General features: G+C 39.6%; 1 protein-coding gene across 1 annotated transcript in view; it reads left to right on the forward strand.

Annotated features, from left to right (window-relative positions):
* LOC141443996 (uncharacterized) overlaps positions 1-23,153 on the forward strand; it is a 47,413-nt gene that overhangs the window by 18,474 nt on the left and 5,786 nt on the right. The window contains exons 4-19 of the mRNA XM_074109447.1: positions 808-920; positions 1,796-1,962; positions 2,366-2,522; positions 3,902-4,097; positions 4,854-4,930; positions 9,079-9,281; positions 9,950-10,084; positions 10,686-10,803; positions 12,687-12,879; positions 13,629-13,788; positions 14,419-14,926; positions 16,195-16,354; positions 17,542-17,584; positions 18,294-18,407; positions 20,466-20,590; positions 22,669-23,053. Coding sequence (XP_073965548.1) covers positions 808-920; positions 1,796-1,962; positions 2,366-2,522; positions 3,902-4,097; positions 4,854-4,930; positions 9,079-9,281; positions 9,950-10,084; positions 10,686-10,803; positions 12,687-12,879; positions 13,629-13,788; positions 14,419-14,926; positions 16,195-16,354; positions 17,542-17,584; positions 18,294-18,407; positions 20,466-20,590; positions 22,669-23,053 — 2,854 coding nt within the window. The remainder of the gene's footprint in view (positions 1-807; positions 921-1,795; positions 1,963-2,365; positions 2,523-3,901; positions 4,098-4,853; positions 4,931-9,078; positions 9,282-9,949; positions 10,085-10,685; positions 10,804-12,686; positions 12,880-13,628; positions 13,789-14,418; positions 14,927-16,194; positions 16,355-17,541; positions 17,585-18,293; positions 18,408-20,465; positions 20,591-22,668; positions 23,054-23,153) is intronic.

The following is a 23,153-nucleotide window of genomic DNA, read 5'->3' on the forward strand; positions in this document are numbered from 1 at the left end:
CAGGCGTCCTCTCAGAATGAGAGGGCTAGGGCCGTAGTTCCCACGCGGGCCCAGTGCGGATTGGTAACTTCGCACACACCATTGCTTCGCAGGTTTGTGTAGGTTTCCCTCACGATGTTTTCCTTCACCGTAAAGCTCGTGGTAAATTTCAAATGTAATTTCGCACATGAAAAATTCAGAGGTGCGAGCCGGGGTTTGAACCAGGGCTTCAGTGCACATCATACGATGTGAAATTTTAAGGCTGCATTTCCACGCCCCCGTGGCATGGTGCCCAAGAGGCTGGCAGCATTCCCTCGTTGAATGGCGATGGTGATTCGTTGAGAGAGATAGCTGCCAGCCCTTTGGTCTCCAGTAGTGTCGACCAGGCGCTTTTGCACTTCTTTAATTAATTTGTGCGCGCCGAAACCCCAAGGACCCAGGGTCTCGAAACTGACAGCAACGAAGTTATATGCTGAACCGAGACCCTGGTATTTTCATATTTTTCTGGTCTCGCCGCTTCAGCCGCTGCGCCACCTTTTTTTGTTGTGTCCTGGACGTGTGAAGGGGCCAGGATACGAGTATCGACGCAGGTTGCGTCCCAAACTAAAACCCGACCCATCCTTAAGGGAATCAGAGACATACCGTCCGGCCTTTTGCTATCATCCCGCGTAATACCATTGGGTTCTAAAATCGACGGTACGTTTATGGTGGCAAGAGACCGGCAGAAGAGAAAACGGCCAGCACTTTCTTGGCAGGAAAGCCCACGGGGTCGACATTGGCATCACAGGGACAACGGTGTAGAGAATTTATTAATTTATAAATTTTCAGGTGTTAAGAAATAATTTGAGCGATGTGGTGGTGATGCCCCAGGATGGGATGGATCTGGGCATCAGAACAGTCCGACATGACTTGGGGTTGGATCCCATCGCATATCAAAATAGGTAGGTGTTTTTTTTACACGGAAGACTCTACTAACTGGTGGTTCTTTGAGTTTAGTCCTCGCGAGTCTGTTTTTAACCGACTTCAGGAAAGGAGTAGAATATTTGACTGTACGAGTATGTTTTTATAAGCTTTTGTTTAGCTTGCTCTGTTTATTTGGGTCAAATCTTGAAAGCTAAAGATCCATTTCCAGTCATAATAACATGACACCGCACACGGGATGGGTCGTGCGCTAGCAGTGCTAGCACCCACTGCCACTCCATGTGTTTGAATTTTACAAGCTTTTATTTAACTTGCAATGTTTTCACTTATGTATGTATGAATGTATGTATGTGCGGGTCAAATTCTGCAACCGAATTTTGACCTCCAGTGGTCAGATTGACTTAAAATTTGGCATAAATACTTATGTGAGTCCGACGGCAATACCATTAATCTGGTAGTGAAATTCTGTTGGTCCAGCCAGGATCGTCTCTGCAGGATGGAACTCTTCAACGCTTAATCTACTTGAAATTTGGTACAGTCACCAGCACCAATATCTGATACAACAAGCGTGCATAAATATCTGATACGACTCTATTTCTAGGGCCGGAAGGACGTGTCAGATATTTTTGCACGCTCCGCTGTGGCAGATATTAATGCTGGTAATTGTACGCAAATGTAGTTTGGATTGTCATCCAAGCAAGTACAGTGCAAACACAGTCGTCTGAAACAGTCAGCAAAAAAAGCTTGTATTAAAAATTAAACTTTTAACGAAAACTTATTTTGACATTCATAAGTGATTGGTACTCGTATAGCTTAAATTCAATAAAGATATTTTGACTTTAACTTTGAAACATTATGATTTTTTATTTTGATTTGACATTTGTGATTCCATCAGATACAACCAAATGCGCGTGGATCTGCCGGAGCTGGATCATGCCATCAGCCCGCAGCTGGTTTCCCTCGGCCACGAACCCCTGACTCCGGTCTACACGAACCTGCAGGAACCAAGCAGCAAAAAGAGGAAGCACTCGCAAGATGTCTCGCAAGTCAAGTGTGAACCAGGTATTTATATGTTTTTTTTAATTAATTTAGGTCCACATTGTCCCTTGTATCAAAATGTCTTCTGAATCAAGACGTCCCCTAAGTCTTAACATAACGCCCATTTTAAAATGTTCTCATTAGAAAAAAAGTCATCTTTTATTACAGTGTTTTTCATTAACCAATAGAAACGCTTCATTTACCTCGCCTCGCTCCGCTCAGCTGTTTCCACCAGAGATGTGCTGTGCGAGGATGTGCATATGAAACGTTTCTATTGGTTGCTGAACAACAAATTTCTCGCAACACACCCTCGCACATCTCTGGTGGAAACGCCGCTTTAGGGAGCAAATACAAATACCTTGGCGGGCCATTGAGCTGCTGGCCTGAGTTTGGCCTATCCCTGCTCTAAAATGATGTCAATTTCCAGCCGCCCTATCTCCCGAGACATCGCACGCCCGCCCAGCGCCACCGCCCTCTGTGGACGGCTCGGAGGCGGGCGATGACGCGCCTCTCCAGTGCATCAGGTTCTCAGCCTTCCAGCAGACCACATGGCACGCCCTGTATGACTGCAACTTGAAGCCACTGTGAGTAAAAGTGTCATTTAAACTGATTTTCCAAGTAATTCATCATCATCATCCCAGCCTATATACGTCCCACTGCTGGGCACAGGCCTCCTCTCAGAACAAGAGGGCTTGGGCCATAGTTCCCACGCGGGCCCAGTGCGGATTGGGAACTTCACACACACCATTGAATTGCTTCGCAAATTTGTGCAGGTTTCCTCACGATGTTTTCCTTCACCGCAAAGCTCATGGTAAATTTCAAATGTAATTCCGCACATGAATTTCGAAAAACTCAGAGGTGCGAGCCGGGGTTTGAACCCACGACCCTCTGCTTGAGAGGCGATAGGTCAAACCACTAGGCCACCACGGCTTTTCCAAGTAATTGTCACCTATATAATAATACATCTTGCACAATAGTCAGCAGCAGATGAGCAGTTGTGTAGATCATTTTGAGCACCTTGATTTAAGAGAAGCTTTATATTTCAGCACAGTTGCATGCGCCATGATCACGAGACGACCCACGACGAATTTAAGCACTCTCCTTATTGCTTTGGCAGTAGAGCCATGTGTAGATCATTTTGAGCACCTTGATTTTAGAGAAGCTTGATATTTCGGCACAGTTGCATGCGCCATGATCACGAGACGACTCACGACGCATTTAAGCACTCTCTTATAGCTTTGGCAGTACTTCAGTAGAACCGTGTGTAGATCCTTTTGAGCACCTTGCTTTTAGAGAAGCTTGATATTTCGGCACAGTTGCATAATATGCGCCATGATCGCGAGACGCTCCACGACGAATTTAAATCATAAAATTAATAATGACCGTGATAGTTTACAACGTTGTATTTTGTGCACCGTACCGCTCATCTTCTTCTACTGCTGACTGAAATTACCTTCGGTAGAACAACATAAGGACAAAATTTCACTTTTCATTTCATTATTCAAGCGTTTACCTATTTACATCGACACCGTATGTGCCGTAAGGTACATAAATGACAATGCCTATTTCGTTTGATTTTCGTGGGCACATTATTGCTGACATGGTCTACCATCAACTGTAACTGAATCTTCTGTAACAGTTTCCAGGTTATCTAGAAGAAGTATAGGACGTCTAAAAATAATCTAAAATATTATGCCCATTCCTAAAAAATGTGACCACTACAATGAGGCGGTTCAAACGCTTTTGTATAATGTAATGACCTTACTGAAACTTAGTTTTATTGTTAGTTTTAGTCTTATTACGAATACTGTAACTTTCATTCTTTCTTTCTTTCTTTCTTTCTCCTTTACCTTTTGCCTCCTGAGTTTAGCCAATAATAAAGAGCGCCTAAATCCACCACTATCATCATCATCATCATTATCATAAGGTAGGTGTTGTAGCTTACAATTCTCCATTTTCACAGCCAACCTCCGTCCTACGTGGTCGGCGCCGACAAAGGCTTCAACTTCTCCCAAATCGACGAGGCCTTCGTCTGCCAGAAGAAGAATCACTTCCAGGTGACCTGCCAGATCCAGATGCAGGGAGACCCTCACTATGTGAAGACCAGTGAGGGGTTTAAGAAGATCAACAATTTCAGGTTGCATTTTTATGGAGTCAAGGTAAGATTCCAGGAGGCGTTTGTTTTTATCAAGATTAGAATAAAAAGGAATGGAATTTTTACTGCTGAAAATTAAACATGAAATGGAATGGAATAGAATAGAATGGAACGGACGTGAATGGAATTATGTAGAATGATAAGATTATTATGATTAGGGTAGGTATATTAGTTGCGGACACAAAAAAATATTCATAATTTCTAGTAGGAATTTTGTATTCTCATTTTATTTTATTTTTCATATTTCCTCTTTATTGTTTTATCCATTATTTGTCTGTGTCCCGGATAAACTTCTTTCATTTCATTCCGTTGTTTATTAAAAAAAAATAAAAAAAATGCATTAAGTTAGATGGCAATGTAAGTACAGTCAGTTCTTACAAATGGTTTTTATAAGCTTTTATTTAGTTTCACCTGTCCGGTTGTCTGTTTGTCTGTCTGTCCGTAATCAAATCTTGAAAGTTACATTATGCCAACTTCCAGTACTAAGATTGACTTCAAATTTGGAATACTTATTTAAATCGCGTGACAATACAATAATTAGTATTCCGGCCAGGATCGTCTCCGCAGGACGGAACTCTTTAACGGTTAATGGCATCGATTTGAAATTTGGTATACATGCAAGTACAGTCAACAAAAAGTACAGTCAGCAAAAAAGCTTGCATTAAAATGGTTAGGTTATTTAAGATAAACTTTAAAATTTAAAATGAAAATATCAATTTTTTGCAAGATTTCTTCTGCAACCTGTGCATTGCTGTTTCAGGCAGAGGATCCAAGTCAGGAGGTGCGAGTTGAACAAAGCCAGTCAGATAGAACAAAAAAGCCTTTTCATCCTGTGCCGTGAGTACCAAGTACCAACCTGACTGCTCGAAGGACCATTACTGGGAATTTTTGAGCTGGTCACAATTTTGAAAGGGTCCCGACTGTTAAATATTTAATTAAGTTACTGCTGAATAGTTTAATAAGTTATGTGTTGCGAGGAATTTGTTAGGGTTCCGGAGCCAAAATGGCAAAAACGGAACCCTTATAGTTTCGCCATGTCTGTCTGTCTGTCCGTCCTTTCGGTCTTTTTTCTCACCCAACCCTATAGTGTGGGGTATCATTGGATCATCATCATCATCCCAGCCTATATACGTCCCACTGCAGGGCACAGGCCTCCCCTCAGAATGAGAGGAGTATCATTGGATAGGTGTATTAAAACTATTAGGGGTTTGCTAAGATGATTTTGCGAAATATTCAACTTGAAAGGACCATGTACGAGAGAGTACCTCGGCTGTGAGAGGGGAAGAACAAACTCCGTCTAGGTATAAAAAATTTATTCTCTAAGCAACTGTCGTCTTATTCACATCGGTGCGTTCGGCATTCAAACATGGTTCTTCGAGCCGGATAACGGACTGGGACTGGCGACAACTTCCACCGCGGGCACCGGAACGGCGAGATGGTGCTGCTGCTGGCGTGCTGACGCTGGAGCCGCCTGCCTGGAGTGAGGAGAGGAGGCGCGCAAGTGGAAGAGGAGCTGAGCTGCTGCAGGACAGGAGCTGCTGCAGTACCAGGAGTGACAGGTTACAGTGATGTGGTGATCAACAGTGAGTACTTTGACATTTCACAGTAGAGTTCAAAATTGAAGCAAAAAATTGTAATTTAGAAGATTAGAAGAAAATTTAGACATAGAAGAATTTCGGCTGTAGTTTGGACTTAGAATAATTCGGAAAAAAGTGAACTGACGGGGAATCCACGCAGGTTTTCACCCAGATGTCAAAACACTTTGAAAATATTTGAGAAAACTAGAAAAGAAAATATTTCAAGTTCAAACTTTGTCTTTGAAAATGGAGAAAATTGACAGATGTCAAAAAGACATAATTTCAAGAATTGACAAATCGAGAATATATTTTATGAAATTACAGAAAGAACAATTAGATAAATGCTATATTGAAACGAGGTTAGAAATTTTGGACCGCAATTGGAAGATGTTCATGGAAACGCACAAATCAATTTTAGATACAATCACTTCAGTTGAAGTAAGAGCCTCTTCATACAAAACGGAGTTGAAACAAGCAGAAGAGCTTTATGTACGTTATAGAAACCAACTTCAAGATGTGATATCTAGCTTCCAGTCAAACGAAAAGACATCCAAAACTTCCGTCACAGACCTTGGTCTAAATAGTAGTTTGCAGTCGGACGATTTCAATTGTACTACAAAGAGTTGTGAGATAGGAAATGTCAACGTTTACCACAATCCTGTAAATAGTGTTTGTAAAAGTCAACTGTCATCCTGTACATATTGCTATAGTATTAGTCACAAGTTAGGAAATTGTAATCAGTTCTCAGCAGCTGATCTTGACGCACGCAGACACTTTGTTCAGACCCGCAAGCTGTGTCATAATTGTTTAGGTGCTAATCATTCAGCTCACTCATGTCGTCATTCTTTCAGATGCCGTTTATGTCAAATGAAGCATCATGTGTTGCTTCATCCCACAATATTGCAGTCAACCAATCACAATCTCGAAGTCAAGCATGCATTGGTTGACAAAAATGTCGTTGAACACGCATCGACGAGGGAACACAAAGAGATTAACACGACACTTCTCCCAACAGAGAAGGTTGATGTACTACGAAAATCACAGCTAGAAGTCACTAGTTCAACCGAGGTTATAGTTAAGGCAAGTCACTCGGTTGCCAAAGGTGTAGTTAAGCAAGCAACTTCAGCTGCCTCATCTAACGATGAGTTGTCACAAGCCTGTATTTCGACCAGCCATTGTCAACTTACGTTGACTTCGGCTTTGGTTCAAACTCAGTCGGAATCTGGTTTAAGTAAGGAAGAACTCACAATACTTCTATCAAAAAAGAAGGTCGTTGTACTAAGTTATTTGCCATCAAATTGTGATGGTGTCACGTCAAGTGGCACATCTAATAAAGATAAAAAGTCTTTAGAAGCGAAAATACGCGCTCAAGGCTCGAATGTAGCTTTGTTGTCATGTTCAAACCAGAAACTAACAAGTTTAGGTGATACTTCATCTTGCAAAGGTGTGGCCGATAAAGGAGTAAACACAAGTATCCAGAAAGTTGCAGTGAGTTCTGGTCTTGGCGGTAAAAGAAAAGAAATATGCGAAGTGTTGCCGAATAAAGAGCTAAACAAAAATCATGATGTGAGCATGGTGGGCGGAAATTCGTATTTCTTTATTCCGCCAACAGATGGTGCTATTGACGGTGTTAAGAAGTTTATGAGCAATTCAAGATACAGTCCACAAAGAGTCGAAGCAAAGAAAGTAGAGTCAGACCAAATCCTGTGCAATTTCATTATTTCTGACATTGAATCTGTTACTAGCGTTCAGCTAGCGATAGGAAGGATTTCCAAAACACTAGAAAAGCACACAGAACAAAGAGCCAAGTTGATGTCGTTTCATAGAACCAGAATTAAGAAACTTTTACATGATCGATTGAGAAAAAGAAAATGCCGTAGCCGTTTCACGCAGAAGTTTAGCAGTACTTATGTGAAACTAAGTGATAAGTTTTCAGTTTTATTTTAAATTGTGTTATTGTTGGTGTTGTTATTTTGTTTTGTGCAGTGAGTGTTTTTTGTTATGTGTTGTTAAATTGTTTGAATACTTAAATTAAATGTTATAATTAAATGAATTATTATTGAGTTAAGTGTGCAGTTAATTACCTGAATTATATGTGTCAAGTGTGCGATGTTCTGTGTATATTGTTTCAGTCAGATTTTTTGGGAGTCATCAGTCACTGGTCTGAGCAAAGTTACGCTTCTGTTTTCAATACTTTGTTCACATTTTGTACATGTTATTGTCAGAACGTAAATGTTTTTTGTAAGTTAGGAATTTGGATCCAGATACATACTCGTATGTTATGTTAAGTTTATTGATGTTATGGTTTCAATTTAAGATTCATTTTTTGGATTTGCGTTGTATATTGTAAGTGTAAGCGATATGAAGTTACTTAAGTCTATCTATCTGTTTTGTCAGGTCATGTTTCAATGGTAGATAAATGTAATTTATTTAGCACATCAGGAAGATCATGTACAGCCTGCAGTTATTTGGTTATGGACAACTTTGACATGGTTGTCCATGGTGGGCGGTATGTTTAACGCGGCATTATTATTTTGTTTAGTTTATTTGAAGATAATTTATGTTTGTATTTAGTACTTCTCAATAGATGTCGCTATCACGTTTATGTACAATTCCTGAATGGCGCTATTAAGATTTTTGTAGCAGCCTATAAAAGGGCTGTCATTTTCGTATTAAATTCATTCCCTAAGCAACTGTCGTCTTATTCACATCGGTGCGTTCGGCATTCAAACAAGTGCAAATATTCATTAAATCGAGCCCCCCCCCTCCTCTAAAATCTAAACCGGTGGGTGGGAAAATTTTAAAAAATTCAGGATGGTAGTAAGTTTATCAAACTTTCAAGGAAAACTATAACGGCTAAGTTTGCTTGAGAATTATTAGTAGTTTTACTCTTAAATAGCAGCCTAAGGTATAAAATATACCTAAACTTGGAATATTCCATTCAAAATACGAAAAATATTACTTAATTTTTTCGTAATGGCTACGGAGCCCTATTTTGGGCGTGTCCGACACGCTCTTGGGCCGGTTTTTTTTTCATGAACCAATAGGAACGCTTCATTGACCTTGCCTCGCTCCGTTCAGCTGTTTCCACCAGAGCGGTGCTGTGCCAGGATAGGTAAATGAAGCATTTGTACTTAACACAACTTTTATTTATGTAACCTTTTTGTTTTTTTCCTTTTTGTACAATAAAGAGTATAAACAAACAAACAAACAAACATTTCTATTGGTTGAAAACACGTTCCTCACAACTCATCTTCGCACATTATTGGTGGTGCTTTTCTACCAATAATGTGCCAGGATGTATTGCAAGCAATCTTGAAAGGAAAGGTGGGTCAGGAATCAAACGGTTGGACTATACCTCCTGTATTGAACAAAGACGATTTTGATTTTGAATTATTTCTTCCTCAGGGTGGAACTCCGCCGCGAAGGCACCAAAGTGACCGTCGGCCGCCTCCACTTTGCGGAGACAACTAACAACAATATGCGGAAGAAGGGTCGGCCGAATCCTGACCAGAGGCACTTCCAGCTAGTCGTGGCTTTGAGGGCACATGTGCCGAGCGGCGATGTCATGGTGGCTGCTAGCGCCAGCGACCGCATCATCGTACGGGTACGTTTTTTCTAGGTTAAGTCTCTAAGAGCCAAAAGACCATAGCTTTTATTAAATCAAATAAAGAAGAACTTAATAGAACGTAGCTAGGCTCAGTGCTTGGGTCAGTTTTACTGTGGATTGCCATTAATTTCTTCGTTGACCGACCCTCCTTAGGCGTCTGGGTATTAATGGAGACTGGACAAGCCACGTTCGGGGTTACAAGCTTAAGTAAACCTTAAAGGGGTGTGAGATGAGGAAGAAAGGTCGACCCAATCCTGACCAGACGCCCTTCCAGCTAGTCGTGGCGTTGAGATAAGTTTTTTAGGAAAAATATACAGTTTAAGCGCCAAAGACCATAGCTTTTATTTACTTAATATTCGTTTTTACAAACAAGTAAATCAAGAAATGAGGAGATACGTAGAACTTAGAAGTATGTAGTTAGGCTCTGCGGGGTAATTTTATTAAGTTAATTATTGCTTAACAATCAAGTCTAATTTAAATATTTCACAATGACCGTATTGACTTTCAATTTATGTTTAAAAAGCACACACGCTATCCTCGGGTGCCAAGTTATCTCGTGCGATATTGGTTCTATTCCTCCCTTGTTCAACATTCTACTATGCCATTGGTTTATGTACGCATGCCCCCCCCCCCCCCCCCTCCTGCCTCTAAACGAGCTAATTGTTTCAGGCCTCCAACCCGGTCAGTTCGAGTCGGACTGCACAGAGAACTGGTGGCAGCGTGGCGTGTCGGACAACAGCGTACATTTCAACGGGCGTGTCGGTATCAACACGGACCGGCCTGATGAGTCTTGTGTTATTAACGGTAATCAACATTCCTCGGGGTTTTCGGAGCGGGAATGAAATGACCTAGATATTTTCGTGGACTTATTGCCAATACAAAAAAATACTCTTAATTATATTCTTCTACGGGTTCTGCCTTTTCGCAGAATTATATTGCTTGCCAAATGTTTAATTTCCCAACTCTCAATTTTCTCTGAAAACATAAATTTTCCTCAGTGTACCTATTCGCTTATGCTTTTATAGAACACAGTGGGTTAGGTTAGGTTTGTTTTATGAAAGTTCCAAAAAAAACGTCACTCGCACACACAAACATCACGCCTGTATTCCCAAATGGGGTAGGCAGAGCACACGAAACGTTACCGATTCGGAGCCACTTTTACCAATTTTAGGTTTTAAGTTTGACAAAAACGGTACAATAATGACCGGTTGCTAGTCTTCCGACGACATCCACGGAAGAAATGGAGAGGTGTAATTCTAACCCCCACACGGGTGGAAAAAAACATGGTTTCATAGAATATCGTGAGTTGGGAAATTAAACAGTTTGGCAAGTCAAACCGTTGGGAATCGTGACTTGGCAGAAGGCAGAGAACAATTCTTCTACTTAACCCTTCTCCATTTCCCAGGTAACCTCAAAGTGATGGGTCACATCGTGCATCCATCGGACGCTCGCGCCAAGCACAACATCGAAGAACTGGACACGGCTCAACAGCTGAAGAATGTGCAAAGCATCAGGGTTGTTAAGTAAGTAACCAATCCTATTATTTATTACAGATGCAACGAATATCCGGCCACAATTTTACAAGCTTTTATTTAGTTTCTGTCTATCTGTGTGTCTGTCGGTCTGTATAATTATGTCTGTAGTCAAATCTTACAAATTAAATTAGACCAACTTCCTGTAGTCAGATTGACTTGAAATTTGACATACTTATATAAATTACGTGACAATAAAATAATCTGGTATGGCGGTGACATCCTGGTAGTCCGGCCAGGAAGGAACTCTTCTTCAAGGTGACAATACTAATTAAGTAGAAAAGAAAAACAGGCAGCAAAAAAGCTTGCATTAAAAATATACCCAAAATCTTATTAGGTACTTTTCGGCCGAATACCGTAAGGAGGTAAATCTTATTATAATTATCATTGAAAACTGGTATTTATTTATCAATAATTATTAACATCAGTTTATTTAATCATATAATTTGAACATTCATAAAGGGCACAAGCACGGCATCGCTATACTGCCGGCCCTGCTGTGGGGTGGTGGTGGTGGTGGCAGTGCCTACACTGAATTATACGCCCCATAATACCATATAGTCTCTACTAATTTTATAATTGTGAAAGGGGTCCATATCGGCTCGCATACTTATTGGAAGTCCGAATGTAGTGTTTGCCAGAACGATCGTTTGTCATAACTCTTTTTTCTCCGAATCCAATTATTGTTCAGAATTGTTATAAAACAAACCTAACCTAACTTATACTTTTCTATAGGATGACCATTTCTAAATTTCAGAAAACTAAGGTTTCAGTGGGAAAAAAATTATGAGAAACGATGACTCGGGCAAAAATTACGGTATGACTAGCGAAGAGTATGCGAACTTTGGCGCTCCCATGTTACTGTCTGTCTGTTACCTTTTCACGCTTCACCCGCTGAACCGTTTTAGACGAAATTCGATACAGAGATGGTTGGAGTCCCGGGGATGGACTCAGGCTACTTTTTATCCCGGAAAAATGCATAGCTCCCGCGGGATAGTGATAAGGGAATTCGTTATTTGACTATTTTTTATCCTAAGTATCCTTATATTTAAATGCGAAAGTTTGTGAGTGAGTGAGTGAGCATGTTTGTTACTCCTTCACGCTGAAACGGCTGGACGGATTTGGATGAAATTTGCTATGTAGATAGCTGGACATTTGGAATAAAATATAGGCTACTTTTTATTCTGATATTCCCACGGGAAAGGGATTAAAATCTCGAAACAACAACCGCTGGGCTTAGAGTCATGAAATTTTACATGATTGTTTTTAATGTTTATGTAAACCACGATTTAATTTTCGGGAACTCCCACGGGAATTTTTAATAGTCCCGAAATTTCAATTCAGCTGCTGGATCTAATGATTTACGTGTACGCGAAGCTGTGCGTAAACACTAGTAATATATAAGACATGGCAAATTCAGGGGTTGTCAAAAGACGCGAGTTGCGGGCAATAGCAGGGCTACTACAAAACTCGAAACTCGAAGTTCGTATCGTATTAGGGCCAATCAATTATTTTACCGACACTTTGGGCGTCTCCTGCGTTACCAAAATTGTCTCTGGCGTTACCAAAAAATCGTACTTCTAACAAGATATTTCACGGTTTAATAGGTTGAACTTACGTAGGATGGCATGTATTCATGTACACCATCTATTAAATTATAGAAAAAACATGTTTCCTTACAAAAATCTGCAATTGTTTGAAAAATGTCGCGGACAGATTAGTGTCGGTAAAAAAGTTGATTGGCCCATTAAATAGTATAAGTGTCAGTGGGACCGCATGACACGAACTTCGAGTTTCGAGTTTCGTAGTAGCCCTGCTGCTAGTAGGTACGATGTACAATTTCCACATAACACCAATCACCATCGTTCTTCCAGGTTTAACTACGACCCTTCCTTCGCCGAGCACTCGGGTTTACTCGGCTTCGACCCGACCTCCGCAGCCCCGCAAGCCGACACTGGCGTCATAGCGCAAGAGGTTCGCAAGGTGCTCCCGGAAGCGGTCAAAGAGGCGGGCGACGTCACACTGCCCAATGGAGACACTATACACAAGTTCCTGGTTGTTAACAAGGTTTGAATGAATCTCTATACCTACTAAGGTACAATAATACTAAATTTAAAAAAAAAGCAACCGGCCATGAGCGTGTCGGACGCGCCCAGGATAGGGTTGTAGCGACCACACCGCTCCTTAAACGTCACTACTTTGTGATGAAAGCATGCGGTAAAGTCGTGACGCTTACGGCACGTTATTGCGATAACGTACCGTCTCCATAGTTTGAACAGCGGTGTGAATGCTCTTTTACACGGCTTCGACCCGACCTCCGTGGCCATTCAAGCCGACACTGGCGTCATAGCACAAGAGGTCGGCATGGTGCTCCCAGAAGCGGTCAAAGAGGCGGGCGACGTCACACTGCCTAATGGAGACACTATACACAAGTTCCTGGTTGTTAAAAAGGTTTGAATAAATTCTAGGGGAAACTGAGGAGAGTTGTGTCAGAGGAGAGTTGTGACAGTAGAGGAGAGTAGTGACAACGTAGATTTTTAACCCCCTATGCAAAAAGAGGGGTGTTATAAGTTGGGCCGCTATATGTGTCTGTCGGTCTGTCTTTGTGTATGTCTGTGGCACCGTTGGGTGGACCGATTTGAATGCGGTTTTTTTAAAATTACGTTTTCTAGCGATAGTTCTTAGACATGTTTCATCAAAATCGGTTCAGCCATTTTTGACAAAGTCGTGGGAAGACTCTAAGAAGTAGACTTTCGACCCTCGCTCCAGCATTATTACTACATGTATTATAATTGTGAAAATGATCTTTGCTCCAGGATCGCATCTTCATGGAGAACCTAGGCGCCGTGAAGGAGCTCTGCCGCGTGACGGGAAACCTGGAGTCCAGGATCGACCACCTGGAGAGGGTTAACAGGAAACTCTGCAAGATCAGCATCCTCCAGCGGAGAGACAGCGCGCGTTCTAATGTTAGCAGTGGTAGGTATCTCGGAACTTGACTGTTAGAGCTGTTTCGCACTACGATCTTAATCCGATCCGAATCCGATCTGCATCCAATCCGAATCCGATCCGAATCCGATCTGAATCCGATCCGAATCCGTATATGAACATACGATCCAGAAAAGTCGTAGTGCGTAAACTATCACACAAATAGTTCTACGACTACAGTGGCCCTTTTTTATGGATTTGGATCGGATTCGAATCAATGTGCTCTACATTCCGACCACACTAACCGTCTCTCTTTCTATGAGCGGTTACGCACTACGTCCGATCCGAATCCGTAAAAATACGGTCCAGAGTACCAAGTCCTAGAACGATTTGTATGGTAGGGTACGCACTAGATCGGGGAAAAATCGAATGACGGAACCATACAAATAGTTCTCCGACAAGTCTGTACAAATTTTGGAATGTTATCCCAATCCTGTGTGTGGGTATATTTGGATAAAAGGTACCTAGCTTAAGTGTTAGATATTCATATCCAGCTATCTGTGTACCAAATCGGTTCAGCCATTTTAGTGTTGAAATAGTAACAAACACACAAATACTTACAACATTCAAATTATTTTTAAAACTATTATGCAGTGTAATTAAAAAACTTTTTTTTTTCAGAATCCCATTTCTCAGCGATATCATCATCCTCGAAATCCTTTTATAGCGATGGCAACATTTCCATAGACCAAATAAGAGATATAGCGCGCAACATCAGGAAACACGAATGTTGCCACAAACTAAGCCACAACTCCCCGAAATACACAAGAAAACAATGTAAAAACTGTCACGATCCACGGAACTATTCGAAATATGGCAAATTCTACAACTACAATAAAACCTGCGTGCGATACCATACTAATAAAGAAGAAAAACACGAATGTAATTTTCCTTCTTACGTTGGTACTGTGGATTCAGAAATGCAGAAGATTTCAGATGAGTACAGCACTATGTCGAAAAAGAAAGATACTTGTCTATGGTTGAAGGATGAGGACAATTTTGCATGTGGCAACTCCAAGCTTGCGTTTTGTTGCCGCAAGAAAGAATACAGTGATGCCAGCAGCGAATTGATTTCGAATAAGTTTCTACAAATCGTCATCACCATTTTGATTTTTATTATGGCCGTTTGGTAAGTTAGATCTTTATTACTGATTTTTTTATTTTATCGAACCAACTGAATGATAGCTAACTGTGGAATCTATTAGGTAGGTACTAGAAATATAAGATAAGATGCGATAAGGCTTTATTTTTAAAAACACAGGCACACACAAACAGAAAACATAAAAAAGGTAATAACAGATCATGAAAAGAAATTTAAGAAAACGAGTAACACTGTTGAATAAAACTGGTATAATAAATAAAAAATAAAAAAACGCCTGCTTAATAAAATTGAAAAAAAAAAAACTAGTAGTCTAGAAATCTGTTAGGTAACTAACTAATGTATAGTTCAATTGTCCGGACTCATTCAAAATCGTGACCGGCGCAAAGAATCTCAGCAATGGGTTACTTAACAGATTTTGGGACTACTAGACTTGTTTTCCTCTTTTCAGTTCTTAAAGGCAGTAGGGCTTTTTGATTATTAAATTTGACAAAGTCAGGGCTTTTTAACGGTGTACTGCCGTTTCGGCAAAATATTTTTCGCCAAATTTCACTTCCCAAAAAACTTATCGCAGCAGTTTAATTTCCCGAACGAATCTTTAGCATATTAACATTTCGCATTTTATTCATTTGGTCAAATTATCATTTGGCATAATTTTACTTTGTCAAATTTTATTACGACAAACGTTTATTAAGCAAACGTTTTCTTTTGGCTAATATTGTACTCCAAAAAAATGTTTGTACAAAATGACATTTCGCACAAACCAACCACAGAAACCAACTGCTACCAGAAAAGTAGGTTAGATTAGGTTAGAACTGCGTCTTCCACAGAAACGAACTGCTATCTGAAAAGTAGGTTAAGTTAGGTTAAAACTTCGTCCCCGCAAAAACGAACTGCTATCAGAAAAGTAGGTTAGGTTAGGTTAGAACTGCGGCCCTCCCCCACAGAAACGAACTGCTCCCAGAGAAGAAGGTTATTATGTCATGCGATATTTTGGGAAGAGTACGTTATGCCAAACGATACATTTGACTAAATAATACTTGTTAATATGAAACATGACTAAGTAATTATTTGTGAAACAATAATTGGCCAAAAAAAATTATTAACTGTTTGGTGATTTTTTGCCAAATGAGAATTTGAGTAAAATATTTTGGGATGTGATACTTTGGGAAAAGTTTTTTGCCCATGCATTAGAAATCCCTTTTTAACTTCTCTAACTTGATTTAGTTATCCCTGGTTTAGCTTTAATATGCCAGAGATTACTGACCAATCATTATCATCTGATATACTTGTTCCAGCCTGGTTGTAATGTCGGCACTGTACTTCCGCGAACACCAAGAACTCCTCAACATGAAGGAAAGTCGACAGCACGAGAAGTACAATACCTACTACAATAACTACAAGAAACTAGAAAACATGGCGTACAGAGCGACGCCGCCCGACTTGAATCAAATACAGGTACTTTGAATACCGATACAAATCAAAAAGTCAAATTCAATAGTAGATTTCTTATTTATTAAATATTACCTTGACCGTGCACCGTAACCACTCATCCTTTTTTGCTGCTGATTGTACCTAAAATTATCTCCTAAAAACTCTATGTACTTCATACCATGAGCTTGTGCTAGACAAATAAAAATGTAAGATTGGTTTTTTGGAATCTTTTGTATTTTTTATTTCAATTCAAATTTTTACTTTGACGGTCATCCCGTAAACCTAAATTGAAAATACAAACTGAAATAAATATGCACAAAAAAACCAGAAAAATAAGACCATCACTGGGAATCGAACCCAGGTTCTCGGTATTCCGTACCGCGTGCTATACGCTACACCACTGATGGTCAACGGTACCGACACGAATTTCCCCTATGCACCTCATATCTCAGCTTGTTTGTTTCTTATTTAGCCACTTAAGCAGTGACGCTAGCGACATCTATGCCGTAGCCCTCATCGAGAAACTTTTTCGGCACTCATTGGAATTAACCGCTCACCCGGACAAGAGATATCGTTACTAAGCAATCAAATTAAAATTGTTTTTTTTGGAATCTTTTTGTATTTTTTTATTTCAATTCCAAGTTTTACTTTTACGGTCATCCCGTAAAACCTAAATTGAAAATACAAACTGAAATAAAGATGCACAGAAAAACCAGAAAAATGACCATCACTGGGAATCGAACCCAGGTCCTCGGTATTCCGTACCGCGTGCTATACCGCTACACCACTGATGGTCAACGGTACCGACACGAATTTCCCTATGCACCTCATATCTCAGCTTGTTTGTTTTTTATTTAGCCACTTAAGCAGTGACGCTAGCGACATCTATGCCGTAGCCCTCATCGAGAAACTTTTTCGGCCACTCCATTGGAACTAACCGCTCACCCGGACAAGAGATATCGTTACTTAGCAATCAAATTAAGATTGGTTTTTTGGAATCTTTTTTGTATTTTTATTTCAATTCCAGATTTTAAAATAAAAATGTCTTGTTACAAAAAGGTTCTATGGCAACCCTCGAATGGACTTGGTTGTACAGTGGACTTGACCTTCTTTTCAGTTGTTTATACAAACTTAGTAATGCACAAATTGAACCTACTTATTGTGTGTACTCGTAAGTAACAATAAATATAAAATATACTTTTATTTTCCAGAATTTGAAGCCCTCACAACATGCTCCTTCAAAGAAAACTAAAGGTAAGTTTTAATTTCAAACAAAATAAATAAGCCAAAATCGACTATACTACGAGTATGCTATACTAACCTTACATCTCTGTGCCTTACTACAGGGCAAAGACCTCTCCCTCTTGACACCCACATCTCCCCACCAGTTCCACGTCCAGAGGCCGTATTGCCTAACGTTTCTGGCATTCGCAATCGCAATCAAATGACAGTTTTTGTATGCGAAATCCTTCATTTGATTGCGACGGCCTCTCAGGTCATCTCACCATCTCCTCTTGCCTTGCCGTTGGTGTCAGTCAAGAGTTACCGACAATTTGGCTATGTGTGCCATCTTTGTCTTGTCATAAGTGAGGTCATAGTTGAACCTGAAAAGTGTCAGTCCACCTAGCCTAGTGGGACACCTGCCAATGACTTTTCTATTTATCTACGCATTTATGCAAATTAGCTCGTTGAAGTGCTATAGCAATGGGCAGGCCATATAGCACGGAGAACGAATGGCCGTTGGGGCCGAAAAGTTCTCAAATGGAGATCGCGGATCGGCAAGCGCAGCGCAGGACGACCACGAACAAGATGGATGGATGACCTGGCTAAAGCCGCGAGTTCACGGTGGATGCAGGCTGCTTCCAACCAAAGCAACTGGAGGTCTATGGGGAATGCCACTATCCAACAGTGGACGTTCTGCGGCTAATAGGATGATGATGAGTAAGGATGTTATTTTTTGCAGAGAAAGGCACCCATAAAACGACGCAAGAGTTTACTACGACATCATCCACGGAATCTCCTCACACGACGGCGACGACGCTGCATGCTTCTAAGAACTATGTGCTCAATGTACTCAGTAAGTGCAATGTTACAAGCTTTTATTTAACTTTTAATGCAGTCATGTTAGGAGTTTCACTTCGGAATGAGAGACGGGTGGTTCTACTAGCGTATCAACAGTTATCAGTTTCCTGTCGCTTATACTGAAGAAATGAGTCAGATAGAGTGGAAGGATTTTATAAAACGATATGGTATGTATGCGGTACGGGTGCGCCAAAGTTCATACAAAATTGCAAATTCGATTATTGAAACTTCGAAAATGTATCTCATACAATTTTACAGCCTTTACAGCTTTTAGACAATAATCATTGGAACTCCGAATTTATTATATTCATAATGTCATTCAACATAAATAAATACCTCTATTACTACAATTTATGTATACATCATTATTCAACATATCGATTTCAGGCAATAACATTTGTTATTATTATATATTTTAAAATATACCTTTGTTTATTCCTAATCTATCCATACGTAAATGCAAGTAAATTCAAAATAAGAAACTAAAAAAAACTAAAAATCCAGAAAATTCAGTTTGGTTCAATAAATAAATATCAAGGGACAACTCACACCAATTGACCTAGTCCCAAAGTAAGCTTAGCAAAGCTTGTGTTATAGGTACTAAGCAATGGATAAATATAATTATATTGATAGATACATACTTAAATACATATTAAACACCCAAGACCCGAGAACAGACATTCGCATTTTTCATACAAATATCTGCCCCGACACGGGAATCGAACCCGGGACTTCAAGCTTCGTAGTCAGGTTTTCTAACCACTAGGCCATCTGGTCGTCTAAAACTAGACTGGTTAGAACTGTGACCTTCACGGAACTGAAATCCTGCCAGAAAAGTGGGTTAGGTTAGGTTAAAACTGCGATGATTATATGTAATTAAGTTTATAAATAAAAAAAAACTCCCAAACCAATAACATTATGGGTATAGATCAAACCTCAGTGATGGCATTTTGATTATGATTAAGTACTTAAAAGAAATTGACATATGTATCATTATGAACTATGTAGTTAGTAGTAAAAATAATTATTTTATATAATAAACAATTTTCTGAGAAATAATGATTATGATTATGATTGAAAAATTGTACTTATATGAGCCAATATGGACCCATGCGGTACAATTACAATTCATTAAACTTTCTTGCTTACGATCTCTGATTACTTCAATATATGCCCAGATGATAAGCTGTAAACTCGTATACAGCTTCATTTTGGTGTACTGAAAGTTGTCTAAAAAGTCTCATAAAATCTCGTGTCTCCATATCGTAAGTTATTCCAGATCAAAGGTCACAAAAGTCAGTTTTTTGTAGCTATCTCGGTTTCCATAGCTCCAGTGAGTGATGTTAATATATATATTATAAAAATTAGCCCCCATTTGCCCCCCTTTTAGGCCGGCAAAGCACCCACAGTCCTAATAATGCTGTAGGTGACCATGGCCGGCGGTGATCACTTACCATCAGGTGACACTAACAAGGACCTACTTGTTTTTAGCAATTAAGCCCACACAACCCCAAAAAAAATTTGGTAGGAAAATTCTGGTGGTACTTTTGGGCCCTTATATACTTCTATTATGGTATGGAGAAGCTAGCTTGGAAATAAAGAGTATATCCGTTAATTTCGCAACCTGTTTCAATTCGCAAAAACTAAAACTGTAAATATTTCAGGATTTATTTCATGGTCATCGTGAAGAACACTTTAGGTTAGGTTAGGTTACTTTTACAAAAATCTTGAAATTTTTGGAAATATTAAACAGTTGGGATATGAAAAGTTGCGAAAAGAATCAGGTAGGTATATACCATGCCAGTGCCGGATTTATATTTTTAATGAGTGTAGGCCATTATTTCCGCTACCCCATGTACATATCTTTCTGAAATAATAATTTCCCATTTGTAGTAAGGAAGGCACTAAAGTTAAATAAACAAATGAATTCCTCTGTAATCTGCCGCCCCTACGACACTGCCGCCCCTAGGCTGCGGCCTATACGGCTTGACAAATCCTGGACTGATAGGTGCCACGTTTAACCATAATAATTAGAAAGCCCTTGTTTATCTAGACATGGACGCCTCGACGCCGGCGCCGCTGGACCGCCCGCTCGCCGTCCTCCGCAGCGCTGAACTCTTCGGCAGCGCTTGCGCATTCGCCGCGAACGCCGACAACGAATTGGACGCTGAGTGCCAGGTAAGACCCGCAGCTGTTATTGTCTTAAAGGTCTATATTAATTTTCATGATATAATATTCCTAATTCAAATTGGCATAACGTTATTTCGCATATTCATTAAGTAAACTGACATAACATGTAGAAATATCTATTATCGGGCTGTCACTTAGAAAATAGCTAATAAAATTAAAAAATTGCTAATTCATTTTATGACAATTAAAGTTACCTATAATTAAAAAAATATGAATGGGAACTATGGCCCAAGCCTTCTCATTCTGAGAGGAGGCCTGTGCCCGGTAGTGGGAAGTACAGGTATAGGCTGGGATGAGTATGATTAGTATGCATATTGCCATTATACGGATTCATTATTATGCTAAGTAAGTTTTATGCTTTTTTATTATTATCCCAAATCTGTTATGCGAATTCATATTATGTCAATCAATGATATGCGAAATAAGGGGCACCCATTCATTCTCTAAAGTAGTTCAAAGCCTGATCGATTTTTGGGTATTACTCCTTAAATATATTGCTTCCTTTTCATGCTGCTATTATAGGACTGGAAACACGTTTCGAAGTGGATTAGCACTGTTCTGGTAAGAATAATTAGGAAAAATTCAAAATGTTTAAACGACTGATGTAGCCAACAATTTTTTACCTTCGTTGGAAAAAACAGAACCCTTATAAATGAGCTAAAACAATTACTTTCCGCCCGCGACCTTATGATAGCTACGTGGGTCCATATTAACTCTCATAAAATTCTTATTCCTATTTTTTATATTACTACCCATTTCTGTTCATAACAATCACTCTTCATAATTTTTTTCCTCATACTTTTTTTGTTCATAAATTTTTATTACTAACATCGGAACTGATAACAGACAGTATTCATTTTTTTTTACTGATAATTTCATTAATAAGAACACATCTCAACTCATAATGTTGTTTTTCAGAAAATTTTCCTTCATAACAGACGAATATCATAATTTTCTGATTAATAATGGCATTAATAAGAAAACGTTTGAACTCATAATATTGTTTTTCATAACGGTAACTACCTATTCAAAATAAGATTTACTTATATCGTTAATTATTTATAAGTGCCGGTTGTGGCCACTGTACCGTTTATGGCCATTTATTGTTTAAATATACGTTCGAAATAAATTTATAGTAATTAATCATTATAAACTTTACTCGTTTCAGTATAAACTTTTGAAAATACAGTAAACTATTATTTTAATACTATAACTTTTTATTCATGACTGCTAATATCAACTGGCCAAAAACGGGCTTAAGGTGGCCAAAACCGGTACTTCTGCCCTATATTAGTATTAGTTGAAAATTATGTTCGGTCCTGGCGCTTCGCCGGCCGCTGCCGCGGCACGCTCGCTTCGCTAGCTCGGCTCGCGCGCTGTAAGGTCACAGTTTTACCTAACACTCTATCTAACGGAGTCCTTCCTTAAATACATCATTTCGTACCATCGAAAAATTTCCAAGTCCCTGCGCGTCAATAATGCGGATAAATAACACTTATGATTAAAAATATATGAAAACAAATATTAGTTTTAACAAAGTTATGAATATTGGCGTTATGAATTTGAATGATTAGGAGTTTAAATCGTTAGTATAAGAAAATATATGAAAACAAATATTAGTATGAACAAGGTGTATGATTAGTGATATTATGAATTCCGATGATTATGAGTTTCGATCGTTAGTACCTATAAAGAAAAATTATGAAGAGTGATCGTTATGATATACAATGGTATGATAAACCATTTCGGACTTCCGATAATAGGACTTAAAATGTTATGTGACAAAATGCGCACCCTAGCTACGTTTATGCAAGATATGCGTGTTCATGCAGTTCCTCCACCTCCACACTGTAAGAACACATACAAATCACACAAACACATACCCATATAGCCCTTAATTATAGTTTCACTCTGTTGTCCGTGTAATTGGCAGTCCCACTGGGCGTCTTCCACCTGGCCGACCATTATACGTTCCACTACTCGATCCACATCCATCCCCTCAGTCCTTTTACACCAGAGATGAAAAAACAGTAAACCCACTGCTTTAATGCTCTCATATCTTTCAGTCCTCATGCAGCTTGGATCCACCGCAAGGCTACGAAACACAGGAGCCATTGGAACGTATAAAGCAAGACCTGAACGACACGTTCGTTCGTCCCCTAGAACCCCATCTAGACCCTCACGAGAAACTACCCTCAATTCCAATCATCCCAGAGAAGAACAATTCGGAAACGTTGAAGCAGGAAAATGAATCGTTCAAAACGAGATTGCACGAAGAAATGATGGCGGAATCGAATCTTCTGGATCCGAATAAGATGAATCTGACGGATAATTTGAGTGGGAGAGTGAGAAGGAACGTGAGGAGGAAGAGAGAGACCAATGAGGCGCTGTCCAAAAGCAGCTCGGAGGAGATGGTGCTGAATGATCAGTCCTATGAGATGGGGCAACCAGGTAAATGGATAGTTTGGATAACTTTGAGAGTTGGGAAAAAACAGTTTGGCAAATTAAACATTTGGGAATAATATTTCTGTGAAAACTCATAATATCGGAT

Source organism: Choristoneura fumiferana, chromosome 28 (genome assembly GCF_025370935.1).
Source record: "Choristoneura fumiferana chromosome 28, NRCan_CFum_1, whole genome shotgun sequence".
Lineage (NCBI taxonomy): Eukaryota > Metazoa > Arthropoda > Insecta > Lepidoptera > Tortricidae > Choristoneura > Choristoneura fumiferana.